The sequence below is a fragment of the Dermacentor andersoni genome, chromosome 1 (genome assembly GCF_023375885.2).
Source record: "Dermacentor andersoni chromosome 1, qqDerAnde1_hic_scaffold, whole genome shotgun sequence".
NCBI classification, from domain to species: Eukaryota; Metazoa; Arthropoda; class Arachnida; order Ixodida; family Ixodidae; genus Dermacentor; species Dermacentor andersoni.
The window spans coordinates 208,518,299-208,544,093 of NC_092814.1; the positions used below are offsets into that span (position 1 = coordinate 208,518,299).

A 25,795-nucleotide genomic window follows, 5' to 3' on the forward strand; every position below is an offset into this window, starting at 1 on the left:
CTTATTTGGCGAAGAATAGGCTTAATGTGAGCCTAATCTTTCCCTACATTGCCAAGATTGTAACTGCACGCCAGAGTTAGATAAATGCGCAATATTGTACAGGCATAAGAATGAAGATACGCGTCTTATGGTAGAGGCATGGCATATCTATAATGGTGGAAGTGCGTGCATGAGTCAGCCTTCGATTACTTTACATAAGGAAGAGAATAAGTGCCTTAACAGTTATCTCTCACGTAGACCGGCACATGGTACCCGACTGACACGTGGTGATACCATTCCTGTGCTTGCGCAGATGAGTTTTCTGTCTTCTTTCTTTTTTCGCCTCAGTGCTCCCTTCAGTTGATAGTCGGCATTCGTGTTGTCCACTTCTCTACTCTTGTGTCCTGTCTGCACGCCTCACCTCTTTTTTGCATAATGACACCATTCCTCTAGCTCAGGTAGGCTGTCGGCTGTTGGCAAGGCTGCAGAACATGGTGTCAGACGGATTGTCTCCTTTTCCGCTGAAAGTTCCTTTGAGCATTTTTTGATGAACAAATTTCTTCCAATAATTTAATCTCCAACACGTTTTCTGCATCTTTCTAGGCACAGGGCTGGGAATAAGATCCCTCGTAGCAAACTTCATCTTCGTCATTGCTTTTGCCGACATCTGATAAATTGCCGGAAGCTAGTCTCTCTAGAAGCCTGTCAGCTGATTCGATCGTGACATTGTGTGGCTTTTTGTTGTAAAACAACATAGGGGAGACCCAAGAAGTCTGAAAAACACACACACACACACGGTGTTGGTTTTACTGCGAGCCCAGTGACGCTCATGTTACCTCCATTACCATGCTTTGTACACGTTTGTGACCATACACTAATTACGCTACAGACAAGTTACACTTCGGCATTAGGCAAAATACTTCATTTTGCATGCAGTTTTACCAATTTAACACATCCCGTACATTTACAAACTTCAAAATCAAGCCGGGAAAAGCGGAAAATAAACGTTGACTTGCGCTTAACTCTTCACGTTGCCACAGGCATAGCAATTTTTTTTTTGGTCTGTATTTCTTGCTTGTTCTGTCAGATGGCGCCAGAAACGGGCATGTTGCTAGAGTGTGAGTACAAGATTCCGCTAAAATGATCAAAATTCTTTAATCTGATTAATCAGTCAGGATTCAAGCATTTGTAGAATGTACACAATTGTGTACGTAGCGTGTGAAAGGGTTAAGGGTCCCTGAAACGGTTTGAACAAATTTTGTAGACGCATAAGGTTCAGCTCCAGTAAAACATTCGCGCCACAATTTAAGTGAAGCATCTCATATTAACAGAGCTACTGACCATAACAAGTCACCCTCCTCCCTAGCCATGCTTTTCCTCCTCAACTTGTTTGCTGAGCGCTCAGGGCTAATCTCCGCTTTTACTGGCTCTATGTCATGATGTTGCGTTGTGGCGTCTACTTTCGGTGTCTTAGAGCCAGCGCGTGAAGCCTCCCCAACCTTTCTGCTATCCAAATGGCATGCGTTATGAGTGTTCTGTCATAGCACCGAGTGTGTCCGGTATTCTGTAAACGTAAGTGAGCTGGGCATTTTGAAGAATGCACAGCCTCTCACGTAAAACCCCATAATCAAAAAAAAAAAAAGCGTGCACATTTATTGCGAGGTTTTGGCAAATCTCAAAATGCTACAGTACATATTACTCTTGTTTTCAGCACTTCGCCGTCTCAGAAGCAGCTTGCAGCACAGTCAGTGCTGCGGGCCATCTCCAGCTACTTTGTCAATATCATGGGAAGTTCACTGAAGCAGGTCTACTTTGTCCTGTCTGACATGGAGAGCATTGGCATTTATGCCAGTGAGCTGGCAAAGCTGGACTCTTAGATTGCTGCCATCATAGCTCCTGGGGGTCGTACCCATGCAATGGGAACTAAGGAAGACTGAAATCTGCAAAAAAAGAAAATGTCATAATTACATTTGTAAACTTGGTACGTGCTCGCTTTCTTGCAGGCTGTCTTGACTTGTCACAAAGTGATGACAGGATAGGCCACTACTTCACATTTTAAAAGCGGCAATGAATTGGATGTTTTAACACACTGTGTTGAGCTCATGAGACATGTCAAATTGTTAGTCATCACCTGTGACTCACCCTCAAGACCATGTTAAGCACTCTTTTATTTTCACATATTTTATCTTTTTCAACATAGTTGCCACCACTGCCAGCCAACTTTCATCATGCTGCTGAGTATTGGCCATTTTTTATAGAGGTAATTCAAGGTGTGTGTACATCTAGATCAAGACTTTCACCTCAGCACCTTCAAGTTGGTCTAATCTGTTTGTGCTAATTTCTAGCAGTTTAGGAGTGCCAGTATACTGCCTTTTTGCAGCACATGTGTATTGCCATTCGAGTACTTTGCTGGTTTATTCAGTAGTGTAGAAAATGAAAGCTTGCACAGTTCGTGCACATCAAGGAACAGGGGCTTTACGCTCCACCAGCAAATCAATTCTTCAATATTTGACCTGCATTTTCAACTGTATTCATGGACAGCCTTCTGTGGCACTGAAGGGAAAGCTATGGGGGCTGATCTTTTGCACATGTGTTATCAGGCAGTGTTTGACAATGCTTTTGATTTTTAAGAGCACATAATGAATTGGCGTAGCATCCAGATGCGACAGTTTTGAGTTTTCCCATATGTAGAAGAGAAGAGCATAAAAATATGTCAAGTTTGCCACTAGGTGGTGGGCTTTTTGTCTTACGTTGCTGTTGTAAATATGGTTTTTATGTTTTCTCTTCCCCAGCTTAAGCTAACGCAGATGAAAAAGAGGAACTTGTTTCTAAAGCAGTCCCATCTGTGTGTGCTTTGCTTCCCTAGCTTTCCATTCATTGCCACAGAAAGTTGTCCACAAGTATAGCTAGGTTGGTGCAAGTAAACTACAGTTAAACCTCAATATAACGAACTTTAATATAACAAAATTCTCGATATAACAAAGCATTGAACTTTTTATTGCATCTTGTCCATAGATCACCATGTACAGTAATACCTTATTAATACGTACCTGCTTAATAAGTAATTCCCGTTTAAATATAGTCGCAGTGAATCCCCCACCCTATTGCCATTGAAACTACTGTATTGGCTGACCGCTTAAGCCCTAGTCACTTACCACATGCCAAACGGTTAGTGTGTAGTATTTACTTCACTTTCTGGCACGTACAAGCCCGAAAGTGGGGAAATGTCATGCGCGCAGACAGTAGATAGTAAAATTGCGACGCACAGTCTTTTCATGGACAGCAGTCCCCACCAACACTGATGTCAAAACATAGTGGTCATGACATGTTTCCTGCTCCCAAAGCTTCTGGCGCTTCCACGTCATTCACAATGATGATGCGGAAGTAAGTGATGGCCTTTCAATCTTTGACGCGGTGCGTACGTGCATTTACCGTCATGAGAGTGTTCGCAGAGAAGTGGGGCCTGATCGAGAAACTGGCTTGTGACCTTGCTGAGTTTGAGGATACTGTCATCGTTGCAAGGCCGCCACGGCGGCAAGTGACGATCAGAGTTTTTGCGGCCTGATCACAAATAAAACTTGTGTTTGCGTGCTTTTGAGTGAGAATTAAGACGTAGTTCTTTTCTCACCGGTAAGCCTATAGCCATTCATCTGCCATTGCTGGTTAAATAGTTCATAGTTTAGTGCTTACCTGATCCACATTCCCCGTAAACCATGTATTGACGAGGCTTTACTGTATTTTAGAACCTCAGTATAACGAAGTGAGTTTATACACGATTTCAATATAACGAAATTTCACTGCCGCTGCAAAGGAATACTGAGGCAGTAAATGGAAACTTCCATAGACGTAGATGGTCAGAGTGTTGCAACTAAATATTTTTTGTTCTGGTTTTAGTTTCGTTCCACTGAAAAAAAGTTCCGTTCCAGTTCTGCTCCGGAATGGGAGTGGGGGAGATCCATAACAGTTCATAACAGTTTTTGTTCGCATGCAAAAATTTTAGAAGCAGAGTAACGATAAAAACATAGTATTTATTGTTCTCATATTGAAATAGCACGCAACAGGACAGCACAACAGAAAGGAAGATGAACACAAGCGCAATTGCACCTGTGTTTGTCTTCTTTTCTGTTGTGTGATTTCATTGCGCGCTATTTCGAGATGGCTCTCCTGTCAAAATACCAACTAGCCCAACACTCGAATCTTTTTGTTGTTCTCAATAATTCAGAGTCAAGGCACTGAGCATGATGGCAGAAGCAGCACGTCATCGAGCGCTGCTCTGAACTTAAACGAATGGTAAAACTTTGGGAACAAAGTGTTGTACCCGTCGAAGCACGTACCCATTGTGCGCGCAAGTCTTGGGTTTTGCTACGATGCCGATCTGCTAGTTCACTGAGCGGCAGGCTTAGATTAGTGGAGCGCTCGACTGGCTATCACTCGCACTGCCCCTGCCTAAGATACGCGTTAATGCTGACGTTGCGCGACGTCGGTTGTTTCGGATTGCCGACTGTCCCATTGAACTGAAAACTGATAAAAAATATTTCGGTTTCATTTCGAAACAAAATAATAATGTTTCGGTTACGTTTTCGTTCTGGTTAAAAATAGTTTTTTCTTTTCTTTTATCTCTCTCTCCCCCCTTCCACGGTCCATTCCAACGCACTGTAGATGGTTAAGTGGTTGAATTGCATGTGTGAATGCATCTCTCAAATCACGCGCCATGTGACAAAGAGCGACTGCCAAATCGAAGCAACAGCATGTTCCGTATAAAGTCCAAGTGCAATAAGATCATATCGCGCCTCATGCCCTCTATGCTTCAGGTGTGAGTGAAACCATGCGAGGGTGAGCCAAGGATGATGGCTTGATGAGTGCTGTTTTCCAGCGCGAGCTAGGAGAAAGAGTGGAAAGTAGCGAGCTCTCGGTAACTTGATCAAGCGCTACGCGAGGGTGGGAGCAGGTTTTTGCACATCTTTCTAGCGCGGCCATGGCTGGGCATAGTTGTCATCGTGGCTAAGCGCGTTCACAGCTCATGCGCCCCGTTATAGAGCTAACCTGTTGCTAGTGCAAAGACTGCACGAGCTGAGATGGTGTGGCATCTGTTTTCCCATGCATTTAGTGCTCGAGATAGTGTAATCTCAAGTTCCGGAGAAGCGTTGAAGCGAGACGCGAATGAAGCATTCGTTCCCTGCTGCCGCCGATTTTCATGATAGTGTTGTCCCACTGCAGGCAACACTATCAGCCGCGGGGATGGAATGGACACGAAAGCGCGGTTGGCTTCGTTTTGTACTGCCGATATGAAGATATTGTCGACATGGCATGAAATCTTATCATTCATTTTCAGATTCAACAAAATTAATTTTTTCCCATTCAAATTTCCTTTCTCCGATTGCCTGATAATTTAGAGAAGTATGCAGTACCTTCCATGTAAGAAAGATTCATCGGCGACTGTACTCAATTGTATAAGAGGTCGAATTTCAGTATAAGGAGATTTTGACATAACGAAGCAACTATCATTATATCGAGGTTTAACTGTATTTCATAAGTGCATTGTGAATACTAATGAGCAAAATCTTTCGTACTGCTGAAGTGACTTATGAAGGGACCAGGTCTTCGTTGAAACGTTAGTGGTGCCTGGTTGCCATGAATGCTACATATGTCTCATTGGTACTTGGCAGTCATCCTATCACCTGTTAAATTCATTGTGTTTGTGGCTTCACAAGCAATTGGTCATGTTATTAGTGCTGGATGAGTGTAGTTTTGTAGTAATTGTTGGTGCTGCACATGCAAAATGGCATGCCTACTGTGTGTATGCTGTGCCATGGGCAAGGTTTTTTTTTTTTTTTCGCCTCCTAGTGTTCGGCATGCTTAACCCAGCAGGCACTGGTAAATAGTTTTGCAGTTAGAGATGCACTCTATTCATGTGCACTATATGAGCATGATTCTAGCTGCACTTTTGTGGTCATGCAATACTGGCATTATGATATGAATATTTCCACCATGTAAGTTATCACTTCAGAGTTCACTTATGAAAGGCCTTGTAATATGCGTGACTGGCATGAAAACTATTCGAAATGCAGGTTTTTTTTTTTTTTTTTTTTAGGGAGGAGGCTGCAACTCCTTTTCTTTGTGTCTTAATCTGTATGAAGTCTGAACTTTTTTTCATTGTATCACAATGGTTTTTCTTGTAACATTGGGGCACAGTAAGCACCAGCAGTAATTCTAGTGTGGTATTGTAGTACGACGTCAATCATGCATGACTTGCAAAAATTTTGGGAAGCTGTGATTACTCGTATGTAGCCGATGCACTTGAGTGTTCCACAACCCTCAGTGTGTGCACTATCATGCAAGTGCAGTTGGACAACAATACCATGCTCCATTTACTTTTTGTACATCTGTGGATTGAGTTAAACCTGCATGATTAATAGCCACAAGGCAGCATTCAACAGTAGTTCATATGACTTCCTAACTTTGCTTTAACTACTTAATGCGCTCAGTGCATTATTATGGTAGCTGCCTGGCAGATCTATCATGTGCAGCAAGGTCGAAGTACTGAGCACATGACAAAAGTCATCACTTTTTCGAATTGCCAAGAGGACACCAGTCAGGACTTCCATGCAGTGGAAAAATTGCACAAAGCAGTACTAAAAAAGTACAAGTCGATTCTTCTTATTTTCTTTGTCATATTTTTCTTTATGTGTTCCTTTATGTTGCCTTTGTATGCATTGCTGTTATACACTGCTTAATTATGCACATAATATTTTAGTGAGTAGTCATCTCAAAAGTGATTGTAAACAAATCTCATGACTGCATTTCAGGCTGGTTCTGGTTATGGGCAGAAACTCACTTTCAGAGCAGTATAGTGTTTGTCAAAGTTATGTGTATCTATTGGAAATAGCTGCAATTCTTGCTAAAAGAATTTTGCTGTGCCATTTCAGTGCTGCTATGGAACTTTTGAAATGTTCGACAGGCAGCACAAATCGAAGCATTCTGGCCTTGAACATAATTTGGCTTAACTACATTTATGTTTGACACTTGCAATATGTTATTGTGGAAGTTTGTGTGATAGTGTACATCTGAGCTTGGAGTCGTTTGTTAAATGCACCTCTCATTCCCCTTTTGTGCAGTTCGCTACATAATAAGTATAGGTTTGCTGCTCCAATATATTACACAAAGTAGCATATTTAGTTCAACATTTTATTCAGTAAGTCACTGAAGAAGCCTTTCTCTTAAGAAGGATACCACAATAATGAAGGTACTATTTAAAATACCGTACTTTCTGGACTTAAATCGCTTTCTTCCCCCACAGTTTTAGGCTGTGGGTCTTGACGATGTGGCATACTATATGCCTAAAAATATGCATGCTGGAGCGACCAATATGAGAATTTTAGTTTTTATTGCGACAGCAAATATATAAGCACTCCAAGCGTATTTCTGCCGTCAGCGTCGCCGTGAGGTTCCGTATAAAGTCCAAGGGCAATAACACCCTCGCCGCAGCTCAGTCTTGCCCGTGCGAAAGGAACGAAAGCGAAGAGGAAGTGCACCGTCTTCTCTTGCGTCATGTTCTTACGTGCGCGAGGCACCGGGAGGGAGCGAGGGAGGGAGGGAGGGCGGGCGGCGTTCTCTTCGGCTGCAACTGCGCATGTGGCGGCTGCGCGCAGTCGCACGGCCGTATTTTGAGAGCGATTTGCATTGGGGGCAGAGTCTAGGTACGTCAGCGGCTCATAGCTTTGTACGTGCTGTTTGTCCTCGGCGCTCGCTTTGCATTGAAGCGATAGACAGCACAAACGTCACTTTGTTAGTTGCTGCTGCTACATTTCCTCACGCCAGCGTTTTGACAGCGACTGTCCGCAGTCATTGAGTGTGATGTGTTCATGTTTGCTGTGCGTGCTGTCACCATGCTTATTAATTTAGTTAGCAAGCAAATGTTTACAAGCTAATACGGCCGATGAAAGTACTATACTTGCTTCATATGGCTGTCTGCTAATTTGCTATCGCAATCAATGCTTCGCCTTTCGGGCGAAACTGCGTCTTTTTTCATGAGTACAAGAAACTGCGCATGGCAATATTCTGAAAAAAAAAAAAAAACAAATCTTGTATATTGAAAGTGGAGCAACTGTGTTGACTGATTATAGCTCCTAGGTCTCATTTTGTAGGCAGCACAGTGGCAGCCAGCTTGGCCTCCCTGGTTTTGTTTATGGAAACTTTGTCCCCTGAAATGGGTATGTACAGCATTTTGCGATGAGTGTACAGGTTTGCATAATAATGTTTCATTGCCGACCAAGTACAGATAGGTGTATCTTATACACCGGTACAACTTATGTACCAATCTTTTCTTCAGAACTCGTGGAAAGGGTGGGGGTGGTGCGACTTAGTCCAAAAAATACAGTACTATGAATGATGCTTTATTACAGAGCTAGGTTACTCTTTTTCTTGCAATATTAAAAGTATTTTTCTTTTCCTTGAGTCTGCACTAGAAAACTTGGTCTATTCTAAAGTAGATGTGTGATATAGAGGCTTTATTTATCATAATGGTATGTCTACTATTATGGTGGCAGCTTGCTCTCAACCTTCCTGTATTAAAGGGGCAGACAACCGTTCGGAACATGAATCCAGATAATGCCGCTGATGGAAAGATTGCCTATCATATTAGCTAAAATGAGCCCTGTTTTTCTTATTAAACGTAGATTTATATTTTTAATTCTTCACTAAAAGTCGCGAAAAATGACCTTTGGTGCCACACACAGCAAAAACATGAGGCATAAGTGACCTATCACTATCATGTGACCCTCCACTAGTGTATGCGGTTCCTGGTCTCTTTATTAGTATTGAAATGCAAGACACTTCCTTCTATTATAAGTTCTTTTGTTTATTACAATGTGCAGATAAGCCTTCGTTTGTAGTAAGTAGAAAAGTGGTGCTGCCTTCGCCTTCAATGTATTAGCTTGGCTCACCTATTAACAGAATATCGACGTTGGGGGCTATCCATCCATGATGTAAGTGTACACTTGGGGAAAAACACGATACAATTATAAGAAAGGTCTGTACAACAAGGCAAACTTATTGTACCAGCTTTTTAATCTGAAAACTGGTTGAAAAGGCCAAATATACAGGGTGATCGAAAAATACTCCAACACAAACAAACAACCAGAACTCTTCAACGAACGAACAAAATGAGGCGCGCTTTATATTGTTCAAAAGGCCATTAAAATCTGTAGAACTCAAATTTCTGTTTCAAAATGTCCGCCTTGTTCTTTGATACAGGCTTGAAGACACTTCCGGAAATTCTTCAAGATAGCCGTGACGTCTTCTGGGGTGATTTTGTCCCAGGCTTTCTCCAGAGCACATTGGAGTGATTTGATGGATTTGTGCTTGAAAGAGCATATTTTTTGCTCCAGGATCCCCCATATAGTGAAGTCCATCGAATTGAGATCGGGGAAATTCAATGGCCAAATGCCCTTCCCCCAGAAGTCAGCAAGGTTCGCGTCGCACCACTCGAGAGTCCTCTTCGCTCCATGGGCAGGGACCCAGTCCTGCTGCAGCCACCAGTCAATGTTTTCTGCATTCTCTTCAGCCCAGGGAATGTTAGCGCCCTCCAGTACAAGCTCATGGTGGGTCTCTGCATTAAGTTTATGGGGAGCACCCGCATCCATTTCCTCCCGCGTACTCACGTCGTCCCGTTTGCATGTTGCGGACTCGTCGAGAGCCAGCGTAGACACTGGAGAGAGGCACTACGTACCTTCCTGTTTTCCGTCACTCTTGTGACGCGCGTACCCCTTTCTATCAGACAGGCAAGGAGGACATTCTCCTCGCAAAAGGTAAAAAGGTATAAAAGCGCACCACCGGGGGAGACCCTCTCTATCTGGCACCTGACCTCTAACCTGCTGGATTTACCTGCTGCAACCCGTGAGTGACCTCATTTGCCTGACTATCCCAGGCAACGAGGCAAGCCTATTTAGTACTTATTACAGAGAGGACTTCTCTCTGCCAGTGTTCTTTATTGCTTATAGCAATAAATGTTGTTAGAGAGTTGACACCGCTGGTTGCCTTATTCGTTTGAACCCGAAATAGCTGCGATTACATGCGCTACGGGTTGGGGAGTACCACGGAACGACTGTGTGTGTGGCTAGCTCTAGAGCTCACCTTCAGCCCTAGCCGCACGCAGAGCGTACCCCCACAAGTCTGACCCCTTTTGGCACAAAAATGAGTTTGGTGTTGCCAAGACCTGAAATTCCGGCCCAGAACATGATACTCTTTGGAAAATTGGCTTTCTCCACTCTGACAGTTCACGAAGAACCCTTCCGCAACAATTCTCGCTTATTCTGGGAATTCCAAGCAGGTTTGATGGTGAAAATTTTCTCATCGGTGAACAGAATCGGGTTCAGAGCTCCACTGCGGCTCAGCTGCTTCATCCTGTGGCACTTTTCCAGCCTGGACGCCTTCATTTGGTCCATGAGCAGCTGTCCTTTCACTGGTTTGCGTGCTGTCAGCTTGAGATCGTCTTTGATGAGAAGCTGCATGTTCGAGTTGCTAACTCCGTGCTCTCGGGCGAGTTTTCTTATGCTTACCAGTGAATTTCTCTTGATTTACTTGCTGACGGCCAATTTCAGCTCCCTGGTTCTTGCCGTTTGAGGCCTTCCGTTTTGCTGCCAGTCCTTGACGCCCCCTGTCTCTTGAAACCATTTGATGACGTGGTTAACTTAAGCACACTGCAATTTGAGCATCTTCGTGATCTGCGGAATCATCAACCCCTGCTTATAGTGGGCAACAGTTGTATGGCACAACTCTTAAGAGACCATTTTTCCAAAAAAGTGGTACTCCAAGAACAGTAGAAATAGCAGTTCTGTATAAAGAATGCACAAGGAACTCAAATTGAATAATGTAGATTCTAAAAAATGCATACAATATAAAATGAAGTAAAGCTCAAAGTGCATTATAGTATTTTTCAGTCACCCTGTAGGTGGTTAACCACAGTTGCGCTGCCTCCTGTGAAAGCAGAACAATGGACGGCTTTCACAATTTGTGAGGTTGGCTATCGGCAACACTCTCACTTCTCGGCGTTGCTGGTGGGGGGACTGTTTCTTTTTTAGAGGCAAATTTTGCTTAGAAAATATCCATGCACTTTTGGAAGTAACCGCTGCAGGTGTAAACACTACCGAGGGTGAGCTTTTCATTACGTCATAAAAAATTGGGTCCTTAAAAATCGGTTGTCAGTTCCCTTAAAAAAAAAAAATAGGCCTCAAGATAGTCATTTTTCATAGTCATCTTCATCATAGTTGTAGTCTCCCATATATATATACACACATATATATATATATATATATACATATATACCTACACAACTCGTCTATCCTGCATTTCATGTAAGTGATAGCCATCTGTGATTAGACCAAGGAGACACATGCGTCAACGTTTTGACACATAACTCTCGGGTTTTTGTGATGGCTGGAAGTAGTTTTAATGCCAGTGGATAATTTCTCTGTTGGCTTTCTTGCAGCCATCATCATTGTTAGTCAATCCACATTTTTTTTTTCTTACAAAACTGTTCATGCAAGTGTATGCAAGAAGACCCAATGTTTCAAGCGCAAACATTGAATCTACCTAGCATGTATTAGCTTGGACGAGTGCATTGGTAGTAAGAATAAGGAAAAAAAGCAAAAACACATCCTCTGCTCTGCTACCTGGCTCTAGTTGCAAAAGAAGGATCCAAGTATAGCGATTGCAATTTAGGGTATTTCACTTTGTGAAATTATCTGAGGACAGGAATGTGGCAAGTTTCTTCGTTATGAATGGAAGGGTCGATCAGTACCACTGACATGCTGATAATTGCTGCAGTACTGCAGGAAATTCAAACTGATATCCATTAAACTGCAAAAAGCTGTGTGTCATGCGGTGCATGCACCAAAGAGAGAAAATAAACCTGAAGACAAGCTGATGCATTGTTTCTGTTCTCAAGGCTTGTGCATACCCAACACCAAAGCCTGCTCCTTCTTCTGAAAAGGCTCTCACCTTTACAATGCCATGGCCGTATAGCTTTTTTCATTTTGGTCTTGTGGAGCTCTTCACTGCCTGAAGTGCTATTCTGTTGATGGAAAAACTAGTAGAAATGTAATTCTCTCCTTGCTTTGTCATGCTGTCATGTTCTGCACATACAAGTAGTACTTCCCTTTCTGTCTTCATTCTGTCCATTCAGAAAGTGCTAGACATTAAAGAACATGCACAACAGAAGGGGAAGTTGTCCTCTTAACGAATTTAAATTTGTTCTGTATGTGCTATGTATGTATGCACTGCTTTTTTGTTGAATTGTCACTGATCATATATAATCACCAAATTTTTCTTGTATTCCTTAATGACAACTACTCCTCTGGCATGTTTATAGCTACGTCTTGGGTTTGCTATATGTTCATTATTTGTGCTCATTAACTGGTTTCTTTCCCTACATCCCTAAATAAAAGCTTCTTTAAAGACAGAAAGGGAAGTCCTCTTGTTTGCATGCTGTGTAACCACTGTTCGTTGCTTGGTTTTGTTGCAGTTTCACAGGTCATTTGCAATGACCAATTGTTCCTCATGCTCCTGAAGAGGAGGTCTCTTCCTGTCTGACATGTTTACAGCTGTCTTGACTTTGCTGCAGTTTTATTGTTTTCGTGTGTTAGCTGCCCTTTGCCCTTACATCCCTAAAGCTTTTTTTTTTTTAACATGCAAGATGGAAAGGGAAGTCCTTGTTTTGTTCGTTACATTTGTTCTGTATGAATTTTTTTTAATCAGTGGTTTTGTCACACTTTCACGGGTCATTGTAGTGACCAACATTTTCACCTGTTCCTGAAGAGGTCTCTTGCATAGTGTGTTGCACGAGTCATGCAACCATTGGAGGTATTCTTTGGCTTAGTTTTGTTGCAGCTTCATTGTTAAAAATCTATTGTGCATTGATTGACCACTTCTTGCAATATTAGCAATTGTAATGTGCAATATTACAGATCTCGAATTCTTTCACGTGATACACATGTGGAGTGTAGTATGCTTGCAGCATGGTAATTGCAATGGATGTCGCACATTCTCATATTTCTTGCAATATTTTGCTGCTTTCATGAGTTTCATAATTATTTGAAGGAATGAAATACTGTCTGACTGAAGAAAAATGCATTGTTGTAAGTACATGTTTATCAAAACAAAAACAATATAAAGTGTATGTTCCTCCATGTTTGCATCCCTTTTCAACATTTGTGAAATTTTATAATGTTCGACCATGTTGTCATGTCATTTCTAACACTGCCAACTGGAATGTAAGTCTGATTACATGTGCAATGATTGTAATGTCTGTGGGAATTGTGGTGGTCTGATATAATAAAAGCACAGTGGTAATCTGATTTTGCCCTATTATTGCCACAGTAGTTTTTATGGAAAACATAGAACATTTGTATGTTCGGGAGTGACAGCATTTATAAAGAAGAGCAGGTTTTGCACAGCGCTTTGCTGGTCACTTAATTTTGTGCCTTGTAGCTATATGGCTGCAAGCATTCAGTAGCATATACAATCTGTACTTTTCGTTGCTGTCTTTTTTTTGTTCCCACTCCTGTAAGAGCCTGTAAAGGCTTACAGTATTAATAAAATAAATAAATAAATAATAATATACAGTAAAAAATATAATTCTACAGATTACAAATTCAGATCAAAATAGTCTTGACTAGATAAAAGCATTGCAACTCCAATGGAGCCTGCACTTCACAAGTAGATACGCGCCTCTGGGGAGAAAGGTCTCATGTGCGCACAGTTGTGTATTATGTACCTACAGTATATAATCCTTCCAAATAATTTAAATGTAAGTGTAATAAATTATCAAAAGCAAGCCTAGGCAGCTCTTCTGAGGAAATAGTAGAGTTTATGGGAACAGTCTTGTGTATGATTTACCTACTTGCATGCCACTAGTCCCTTAAGTCATAGAGTTTCTAAATAAACCCTAGAGGGAAATGTGGCGCTAGTGTCTACGGGGGTTCTCATGAGCGTTGCCTCAACCTACATGGGAATGATGGGAAGTACAGGCTTCGGATTGACTTCGGTCTTCAGACTAGTGACGTTTGCTTCTGGCGCAGTAAACAAAGCTATACTCAAATATTATCTCGTAAAATCTAATTCTATTTCTGCAGTATGTTATATAATGTACAACACGCTACATAAACTTTGTATGACTTTGAGATGGAAGCACGGTTTACTATGGTTTGTCACCAGGACACACCAGGGTATGCATACTTGTGCGATTCTGTTCTCAATTTAACGCCAAAGAATAATTATTTATTCATTTTTGCAACAGCAAAACAACCGTGCATGTACTTATATAAAAATACTCATCAAGTATTTCTAGAAATAAAAATGTTGTATTGTGACAAAGCGTTGCGCCCTTGAGCGGAATGCTACAAGTGTCGTCTGCTACGACGCCTGCTCGCTGCAAACGCGAGACTTTTCTCGCAGACGACAGGCACTTGCGAACTCTCTCGCTCTTTGGAAAGGTTGCGTCGGCTGTCACGATTGCTGAACGTCTTCAAGTATTTTTAAGCACATCTGCTGCAGTGCTAGCTAGGACGCTAGTGGCCTCCTACGAGTATGCTTCATCATATTTTATATTGGCGTACCGCTTCCGAAGCGTTACAGCGTGGCTTTGCGGGTACACATTGTGCGACACTAGACTAGAGCTAGGAAGCAGCTATCTTTCCTACCACAAGTAAGTTTGTGTTCTCAAAGTCCTAAAACACGCATTTCAATGAGCACATAAATGAGCACATAATGAAGCCCTCAATAAAATTTGATTGTCAAGCCACTAGAAGTACAACTGTATATATCTTTTATCAGTAGCGCCTTCTTTGTCCTATTCTGAAGTTTCATGAAGCACGTAACGCTACAGTGCCAACCTAACGCACTTAACAAACCAAGGTCCAAACGCTCAAAACATGTTCTTTCAACGTTTACGATGCCGCCGCTTTCTCGTCACGGCTTCGACGCCACACTGCGACACAAGCATCGTCCCAGTCGCAGGCCCAGCGCGCTATCACCACTCCGAGCAACATAACAAAGGCAGGGAGCTTTGCGTTGCACTGTCCCACTGCAGGTTATAGCAAGTGCGCTTGGAGCGAAACCAAAACTGCCAAAAAAATTATTGTAGACTAGTTTGCCAGTCAATAGAATGCCAATCCGAAGCCTGTACTTCCCATCATTCCCATGATCACGGAGGAAGGAAACTAAGGAGAGGCCCTGACGTCACTCTTTGTGAAGCAAAAGTGAAGCCGGAAGTTGGCGTTGCTCATGGCGATGCTCCGCCTTTTGTGCCACCCTCCTCTCTTGTTTACATCTTTCGCGAAACCACGCCGCGCTGCGCGTGGTTTCGCACGCGGAGCGCGCGCGCTCGCGCAACATCCGGCAGAGCACGGTGCAGGTAACACAGCGCAACAAGACACGGTGACTAACGCAAACCCGCCCACACAGCGCCTTTGCCACGGCACGAAACCTACCAGAGCAACACGTGTGCGCGCTCAAAAAATCAGAACAACGCCGCCATTGTGGCCCAAAAGGCGTGGCCATGCAGCAAAAAAAATAAAAAAGCAGCAAAAGAAATGAGAACCTATACGTCATTTCCGCCACACTTTTCTCCTAGCGCGCGGAGGGGGTAGGGCCTCTCCTTAGTTTCCTTCCTCCGTGCCCATGATGGTTGAACGATCGCAGCGCCAGATTTGCCTCTAGGTATACTAATATGAAACTCTATGCCTTAAGTAAACAATATGTGTGCATTCACCCAGCCACTTCCAGTGTGCAACATATGTTTTCAGGTGCATTGATATCTTACTTCAACTACACAGTTGCCTCTAAGGACATATTGTAGCCTTTTTGTAATGACATTTGAGGCCAAAATAGGAGTGGCAACAGTATAAAAACATTGCCCTCTCTAAAATCTCTGTTGGTTGCGAATGTGCACAGTGAATTTTGAACCACAAACCATATATTTTGACACCTAAAGGTGTGTGTGCTGTGTAAGCTATATATATTTAAAAAAATATATAGCGAGAGAGGGCACAATTCCACATCAGCTGGAGTACAGTGTGCTGCCAGGGTGTCTACCAAGTTGACATTTTCAAGTTCCCTGACTTTTCCAGGTTTTCCCCGAGTGCCTTTGCAAAATTCCCTGAGGAACACAGAACTTTATGTCAAGACGGGCTGACACCATGTCGCCCGATGCCGTCACTCTCTAGTAAGCATGCTAAAAAATAAAAAAAAATAAAACGACCTAATCCAGTTTGAATAGTAAAGTGTAATGTTTATTTTATTTAAAATAGAAAACTGAAGGGAGGGGTTAGTAAAATGCACAGCGAATAGAATATCTCCGAAAAAATAAAATGGTAAAGTCCATTGCAAATCGAGTCGAACATTTTCATACACGAATAAAAAAGATGCATACAGAAGCAAATATTTTCGAAAATGAGCTGTTTCTATCAACTGATAGCAAGCTCATTGGTATAAGGCCCGAACTTTGTCACAAGTGAGATTCACTCAGATGCAGGAAAGTCAACCTCAACTGTCCTGACATACTCTTGCCCACGCACAATGCCTCAGTGTTGCGTTTCGCTGCTTTAAAGAGTTTATGTTAGTTTGGATGAGGGTCACCTGCATCTCGGCGTCAGCCAACACTTTCCTTTTTGAGCTCGCGCTCTTTCAAAGAGGCGGTACAGTTCCTTTCCCGGTCATTCTTCAATACGACGATCCTTTCTGTTCTCGTCCTCGTTCCGCTGCGCGTTTTCGCCCCACGGACCATTTGAAGCATCATCTTGGTCAGTTGTAGAGTCAGCATCCGATTTTTTGGACTCCCTAGGGGGCATAAAACTTCCGAAAAATCCGGCAGTCCGAAAAAATGAATGCAAGTCTATTAGTGCCCTTAGAGGCTCAAATCACCACAGGCACGTCCGAAAACGCTCCGAAGGCCTGCCAGTACACTAATTAGGCATGTCGGCTCTCGTACTGCGACAGGAGATGGCGGGTGCGCGCGTGTTAATTATAAAATACGTACTGTGTCCCGTGACAAGTGCCCCTTCCCACGCTTGTTAAGCTTTACTGCGTAACATTACTGTGCTGAGGCGAAGCTGCCTTTCGGGAACCGGCATTATGCAACGAGTCGTGCTTTCTAAGCTTCGAAGCCAATCGCGAGGACTACAGAGGCGGAGTTTGTGCCATTGCAGACAGCGCCGAATTCTTTCAATAAAAACACTATAGTGTACTACTCTAGTACACTATAGAAAAACACGGCACCGAATGGCAAGAACCTTAATAGAGAACGTCGAAGCAGCTAGGCCTCGTGGTGGGGCGGCGAGATAATCAAAAACTGCAGTGTTGGCTTTGATTAATGCCGTTTCGGACCTGATGTCGCGGCAGAAAGTCCGGAAAATATGACGGCGAAGGGTTCTTGCGTCCGAAATTTCAGACGTTCTTATACATTGCCGCGAAGCCGTCCGCATTATCTGGCGTCCCAAAAATTGGGTGTCCAGAAAATCGGTCGTTGACTGTACACTGGCAACTCCTCCAGCCGACGACACGGCGTCAAAGGCAATTCTTACAATTCCTCTCTTTTACTCGAGCCAGCATTAGGGCGACTTTCGTTCCCTTTTAATAAAATGACAGCTAAATTTCCCTCATAGAAGCACGAATTCCCTTAGTTTTCCCTGAGTATTTCCACACTATTCAAGATCCCTGAGAATTCCCGGTTTTCCCTGTTGGTAGACACCCTGGTGCACTACATGTACAGACAACTGTTGATATGTTTATGAATGAAATGTTGTAATTCTACATTCATTGCTTTATCCTTTTGGGTAAGCTTGTTTATACATGCTGTTTCTCAAAAATAAGGTAAACTGCGTTCTGCTGCCATTCTTAATATGGGCGAGCATGGTGTGTGAGCAAAAGCCGCTTCAGAAATGATCCTGCTTGTCAGAACTGCTGTTGGGACTTGGAAGCTTTGAAACATGCACATACTGAGAAGAGTATGCATTTGGGCTGGTTGGTTCATGATTACGAGCAGAAAACAGCTTTAAACGACAGGACGAAGAGAGGGACACAGAACAACACTGTGCTCTGTGTCCCTCTCTTCGTCCTGTCGTTTAGCGCTGTTTTCTGCTCGTAAGCATATTGAGAAAGTTATGAAAAAACGTCTTGTATTAAAGAGTGACACTTCATGAATTCCAACAGAGTTTAAATGGTGTAATTACCAAAAAACGCTACCTCTGTCCTGCCTTTGAGTCCCTCCACTCAATTTCGAAATTTCTACTTTACTCGACACTGTGCTGATGCAGAATGATGCCTGTGTTGCTCCACCTATATCTTTACACCGAGTTCTGGTAATGGCATGCTCTCCAAGGCCAGCGTGTAGTGATACCCCGTCTCAGGGTATGTAGTGACAGGGATACTATTCACTGACACCAGCCAATACCACTACACTAATTAGTTATGAGATTTCAATTTTTGATCTTGTCACAGGCACTGTTTAGCTGTTATATCTGGAGAATTCCAGCAAATAGTCATGTTTATTGGCATATCACAATGAACATGTAATGTGGCAAGGATTTCAAGAATTGAAAGGGCAGGCCATGTTTTGGGGTGGAGCAAGAGTGGCAGTTTTGCAGTTGCATGTCCAGTAATAATATTTTGATCAGGGGTTCATGCTAGCATTATTTAGTGAATAAAGAGGTTTATTTACAATTTTCATTAAGTGTTGTTGCCTGCAGTACCACTGTAAGGAAAAGTAGGGCGTGCAATTATTTAAAATTTATGATACGAATCAAATGGTTGTAGCCCAGTACCCGCCGTGGTGGCTTAGTGGCTATGGTGTTGTGCTGCTAAGCACAAGGCAATTATTTAAAATTTATGATACGAATCAAATGGTTGTAGCCCAGTACCCGCCGTGGTGGCTTAGTGGCTATGGTGTTGCACTGCTAAGCACAAGGTCGCGGGATCAAATCCTGGCCGCGGTGGCCACATTTCAATAGGGGCAACCCAGATAGCTACAAACATCCAATAGATGTAACAGATTGATCCAAACATCCAGCAAAAAATAGGATGTCTTATCGCTTTCTTTTACATGCACATAAATCTAAGGGACGTACAGCGGACAAAACGTTGGATGTCCATAGAACGTCTCTAAAAACAGTACTTCAGACGTACATTGCACAAAGTTTTATATGTTTATGGAACCTCCATAAAGTTTGTACATCAGGCTTGCATTGTCGACCCCCCAAAACTTCCGCATTGTTTACGCCCTTCTATGATTTTGACGTGGCCGATGCTACACAGTTGGTTCCTGTACACTCTTAAGCAAAATTACACCCTTTGGGTCGTATCTTGCCACGCATCATCATCATCATCATCAGCCTGGTTATGCCCACTGCAGGGCAAAGGCCTCTCCCATACTTCTCCAACTATCCCGGTCATGTACTAATTGTGGCCATGTTGTCCCTACAAACTTCTTAATCTCATCCGCCCACCTAACTTTCTGCCGCCCTCTGCTACGCTTTCCTTCCCTTGGAATCCATTCCGTAACTCTTAATGACCATCGGTTATCTTCCCTCCTCATTACGTGTCCTGCCCATGCCCATTTCTTTTTCTTGATTTCAACTAAGATATCATTAACTCGCGTTTGTTCCCTCACCCAATCTGCTCTTTTCTTATCCCTTAACGTTATATCAATCATTCTTCTTTCCATAGCTCGTTGCGTCGTCCTCAATTTAAGTAGAACCCTTTTCGTAAGCCTCCAGGTTTCTGCCCCGTACGTGAGTACTGGTAAGACACAGCTGTTATAAACTTTTCTCTTGAGGGATAATGGCAACCTGCTGTTCATGATCTGAGAATGCCTGCCAAACGCACCCCAGCCCATTCTTACTCTTCTGATTATTTCAGTCTCATGATCCGGATCCGCAGTCACTACCTGTCCTAAGTAGATGTATTCCCTTACCACTTCCAGTGCCTCACTACCTATTGTAAACTGCTGTTCCCTTCCGAGACTGTTAAACATTACTTTAGTTTTCTGCAGATTAATTTTTAGACCCACCCTTCGGCTTTGCCTCTCCAGGTCAGTGAGCATGCATTGCAGTTGGTCCCCTGAGTTACTAAGCAAGACAATATCATCAGCGAATCGCAAGTTACTAAGGTGTTCTCCATTAACTCTTATCCCCAAATCTTCCCAATCCAGGTCTCTGAATACCTCCTGTAAACACGCTGTGAGTAGCATCGGAGAGATCTTATCTCCCTGCCTGACGCCTTTCTTTATTGGGAATTTGTTGCTTTCTTTATGCAGGACTACGGTGGCTGTGGAGCCGCTATAGATATCTTTCAGTATTTTTACATACGGCTCGTCTACACCCTGATTCCGTAATGCATCCATGACTGCTGAGGTTTCGACAGAATCAAACGCTTTTTCGTAATCAGTGAAAGCTATATATAAGGGTTGGTTATATTCCGCACATTTCTCTATCATCTGATATTGATAGTGTGAATATGGTCTATTGTTGAGTAGCCTTTACGGAATCCTGCCTGGTCCTTTGGTTGACAGAAGTCTAAGGTACGTGTTCCTGATTCTATTTGCGACTACCTTAGTAAATACTTTGTAGGCAATGGACAGTAAGCTGATCGGTCTATAATTTTTAAGTCTTTGGCGTCCCCTTTCTTATGGATTAGGATTATGTTAGCGTTCTTCCAAGATTCCGGCACGCTCGATCGAGGTTATGAGGCATCGTGTATATAGGGTGGCCAGTCTTTCTAGAACAATGTTCCCACCATCCTTCAACAAATCTGCTGTTACCTGATCCTCCCCAGCTGCCTTCCCCCTTTGCATAGCTCCCAAGGCGTTCTTTACTTCTTCCGGCGTTACTTGTGGGATTTCAAATTCCTCTAGACTATTCTCTCTCACATTATCGTCGTGGGTGTTACTGGTACTGTATAAATCTCTATAGAATTCCTCAGCCACTTGAACTATCTCATCCGATATTGCCGGCTTTGGCTCTTAACGCATACATCTGATTCTTGCCTATTCCTAGTTTATTCTTCACTGCTTTTAGGCTTCCTCCGTTCCTGAGAGCCTGTTCAATTCTATCCATATTATAGTTCCTTACGTCTTATGCTTGTTGATTAACTTAGAAAGTTCTGCCAGTTCTATTCTAGCTGTAGGGTTAGAGGCTTTCATACATTGGCGTTTCTTGATCAGATCTTTCGTCTCCTGCGATAGCTTACTGGTCTCCTGTCTAACGGCGTTACCACCGACTTCTATTGCGCACTCTTTAATGATGCCCATAAGATTGTCGTTCATTGCTTCAACACTAAGGTCCTCTTCCTGAGTTAAAGCCGAATACCTGTTCTTTAGCTTGATCGGGAACTCCTCTAATTTCCCTCTTACCGCTAACTCATTGATTGGCTTCTGATGTACCAGTTTCTTCCGTTCCCTCCTCAAGTCTAGGCTAATACGAGTTCTTACCATCCTATGGTCACTGCAGCGCAACTTGCCGAGCACGTCTACATCTTGTATGATACCAGGGTTCGCGCAGAGTATGAAGTCGATTTCATTTCTAGTCTCACCATTCGGACTCCTCTGCGTCCACTTTCGGCTAACCTGCTTGCGGAAAAAGGTATTCATTATCCGCATATTATTATGTTCTGCAAACTGCTAATAACTCTCCCCTGCTATTCCTAGAGCCTATGCCATATTCCCCCACTGACTTGTCTCCAGCCTGCTTCTTGCCTACCCTGGCATTGAAGTCGCCCATCAGTATAGTGTATTTTGTTTTGACTTTACCCATCGCCGATTCCACGTCTTCATAAAAGCTTTCGACTTCCTGGTCATCATGACTGGATTTAGGGGCGTAGACTTGTACTACCTTCAATTTGTACCTCTTATTAAGTTTCACAACAAGACCTGCCACCCTCTCGTTAATGCTATAGAATTCCTGTATGTTACCAGCTATATCCTTATTCAGGAATCCGACTCCTAGTTCTCGTCTCTCCGCTAAGCCCCTGTAGCACAGTACGTGCCCGCTTTTTAGCACTGTATATGCTTCTTTTGTCCTCCTTACTTCACTGAGCCCTATTATATCCCATTTACTACCCTCTAATTCCTCCAATAACACTGCTAGACTCGCCTCACTAGATAACGTTCTAACGTTAAACGTTGCCAGGTTCAGATTCCAATGGCGGCCTGTCCGGAGCCAGGTATTCTTAGCACCCTCTGCTGCGTCACAGATCTGACCGCCGCCGTGGTCAGTTGCTTCGCGGCTGCTGGAGACTGTTAGATATGGGGCCGTTTCCTCAGGCTACTTCGAGTTCCCCAGACCACATAGAATCGCACCACAGCTCATTGAGGAGCGCAGAAACACGGATGCCACGTTCCAGAGGCGGGCACGTGCAAACAAGTTGAAGGCCCCCACTTCGTACGCCGCCGGTGGGGCTATTCAATGCTTGACTCTACTAAAAAGCGAAGGGATAGCCCGGCATTAGAGAGTTTTAGAATAGGGGCCCCAATATTTTGGGGCCCCAAAGAGTTTTGCGGGTGTTAGCGTTGGGGCACGCAGGAGTGAAGAGTTTTAGAATAGGGCTTTGCGTTTGCAGGTAGCGTCTTGCGCTGACAGCGCCACTACGGCGTCTAAGAAAAACGATTAAAAATAAATAAAATATACCATCTTATGATATGAATAGTAATTTTGACTTGCGTGTATTCGCGTTTAATTACAATTTAGAGGTTATTCTTCAAGCAGCAAACAATTAGTTGTGCTTAGTTTGGAGCAACAAAACCAACTTTACGTGCCTTCACCAGCCAAGCTTAGCCGTGTTAGGCCTACGAGCCATAAAATCCACACTCGAATTCGGAATCAGCGGCGTCTAATGAATCAATCTTCATAACACACGCTAGTTGAGAGAAAGCGATAACTGCAGTCACTTCTCCTAGCTTGCGAACTTCACGCATTATCGCGAATCGAACCCAGTTTGGCGCTAGGTTAGAGCCGTCGTTTAGATGGGTGCCGCCATGTTTGTTGGCGCAAAGCTTTTGGGAACGCTATTTGAGCTCCCGCTAAATCGGTGAAATAGCGTTCCCAACGCAAAACCCAAACGCAGTTTGCGTCTCGCGCATGCGCAGTGGCTTCGACGCTATTTCTTTGGGGCCCCTATTCTAAAACTCTCTATTGTTGCAAGTAAATTGGGTCCCGAAGCAAGACGGCTGTAATGCGCCGTGACAACCTTCTGGCTGTAATGCACCGTGACAACAAGACGGCTGTGATGTACCGGGAAGGCCTGGCAGCGTCTCACCGGCCGCCTTTGAAGAGAGCATTGCACCACAGCAAGGCAAGACCGCGGGGAGCCGCCGGGTGTGACACCACCGCACGGGTGCCTACCATTGGCCGAAGGTGGCGTCATCTGAGCGGGCTCTCCCATTGGCCGAACATGACGCGCCTTCCAGAGATCGAAGGGTTTAAAAGACGCAGACAGAGGATTCCAGAGATTCTAGAGCATTCCCTGATTCACCTCTCTCGAACTTCTTGCGACGGGCCGCAGCGTTCGAGTTGCTGCCGGCCCGTAATGACTGTACGACTGTTCATTGACGTCTCACTGTAAATAATGTAAAACAAAACCTCCCAAGTGTTTCATATCGAAGTCGCCTTCAACTCCTACAAGACTGAGGGCCGGGGTTTGATTGTTGTATTCATATAGGAGGTTGTGGCCAAGTACTGCACCAGGGTGGCCAATCCTGCTCTGGTGAGAGAGTGCGTTACCGGTTCTGGTCACCGGGATCAGGCCGCACTCCAGGCCTGTTTGTGCAATTTTCTCAACACACGGTTTTTTTGGTATTTTCCGGTGGAGAATTGCGTGGCACCGGGATTTGAACCACGGTCCTCTTGCACGGGAGGCAGATACTCTACCGCCCCCGCAGGAGTTGTACGCCTCATTTAACTTACAGTGGTGCCTTATTTGATCAGTCAAGGTGGACCAATCTGAGCTCGGTTATACCGCACGGATGGAACTCAGCTAGAGAACCTGGTATTTATGACCTGCACATGTGTGGCCATACATAATAGAGGATATATATATATATATATATGTTAGGACGGTTCCCGTACAGTGATAAACTAAAAGAAAAGACACTAAAAAGGGGGAGGAAGATAGAAAAAAAGGAAGGAAAACAAAAAAAAAGGAAGAGAACAAGTGATTTGAACTCGTGACCCTTGGATGTTGCCCAGAAAGGTAGCTGAGTCGGTTGGTTCGTCAGGCCCCAGGTTACTTTGAAGCGCCATAGCTCCTGCCTTGAGCCTCATACTTACGTGGAAAGGGACTGATGTTGTCCGCGATGGAAAAATGGCCGCCCGTGGAGAAGAGCGAATTCGAGCGGCTTTAGAGACTAGGAAAAGCTTGATCACGTGCTAGGCGAGCGCGGCACGCATAGCGTGGGAAGCTAGCCAGAGTAACTATCTCAAGAACTGCTGCTCACGAGGGCGAAATACCTTGTAATTATAATAACCCTAATAGGAATACTTTCGAAAAAAAGAACGGCCCAGAGGGCTGTACTACGAGTGCCATGACTGATAATTATATATATATATATATATATATATATACATCTCATCTATGGGATCGAATGCGAGCGCTGTTGCTTTGTCTCTGCGTGTAGTATTTAAGAGAGCCAGTTCAAGGGAGGAGAAGAAGAAAGGAAAGGACAGTTTCTGAAGCAAAATTGCAGCGCCGTGGTTTTAAAGCGCACCCGCGGTAGAGAAACGGAAGGCGATATAAGCGTGCGTGGCCATGATACGCACATGACAAACTGCCTTAAAATATTTAGACTTGAGGGAAAGCTTCGTTAACAAACGATAACACGGCAATCAGCACTTGAATACGACGAGAGAAATTATTGAGACGTGGAAAATTCCCTTGAACAAAGTATGGTTTGCGAGACAAATGCTTGTAAGTATTGAACTTTTTAAAAGATAAGGGGAATATGCGCTCACAGAGAGCACAGCGTCCGCACGAGACCACCACCAGGCACCTTACTGAGACATGGAGGGCTTTGTGGCCGGAACAAAGCCTCCCTTCTCTGCCGGCCAAGCGCAGAAAACGTGCGTTCCGATCGCTCAAGGTTGTGCGGACATAGTATAGCTCTAGAGCCTAGGAAAAGCTTAAACAGGTGCGAGTGCGGCACGCATAGCGTGGGAAGCTAGCCAGAGTAACTATCTCGAGAACTGCTGCTCACGAGGGCGAAATACCTTCGTGTAATTATAATAACCCTAATAGGACTACTTTCGAAAAAAGAACGGCCCAGAGGGCTGTACTACGAGTGCTATGACTGATAATTATCCCGGAGGCACGTCATATCCCGGAGGCACGTCAGCCGCCCCGGACTCCGTGAGAGTGCATGGGAAACGCGAATACATGTTCTGTACTCTAAAATTGAGGCGCTGGCTATTCACTGCTTGCTCAACCCTCGGCATGCGCCTCAAGGGGGCGAGCGGAAAACCAATAAATTCAGTTTCCTGCACCCTGCCACTGAAGTGGTCATTCTGAGTGACCTATTGCCCTTCTTGGAATACGCACGAGCTGACTTGATGTCAGTTGTCGGTTAAACGTTCAAAAACTGGACCACAAGGAGGCTATTTAACTCGGCTCCCTAAATCCAAGCCCAGGGGCGCACTTGCTTTGCGAATCCCACGCATATATTCTTTGTGGAACTATATTTTTTTTCGCACCGTAGCTGGACCACAGAGTTGCCGGAACGGGCCGTGCCTTGTACTGTGACACTGTGTTTCCGCAAGTTGCCGCTCTTCTGTCTTCCTTC

General features: G+C 43.9%; 1 protein-coding gene across 2 annotated transcripts in view; it reads left to right on the forward strand.

Annotated features, from left to right (window-relative positions):
• The window catches only part of LOC126546873 (core histone macro-H2A.1-like), a 60,893-nt gene extending 53,642 nt beyond the window's left edge, over positions 1-7,251 (forward strand). For both annotated transcript variants that reach the window (XM_055062999.2, XM_050194589.3), the window contains exon 8: positions 1,691-7,251. In XM_055062999.2, the coding sequence (XP_054918974.1) occupies positions 1,691-1,856 (166 nt within the window). In that variant the 3' untranslated portion in view covers positions 1,857-7,251. The remainder of the gene's footprint in view (positions 1-1,690) is intronic.
• The last annotated feature ends 18,544 nt before the right edge of the window (positions 7,252-25,795 follow it).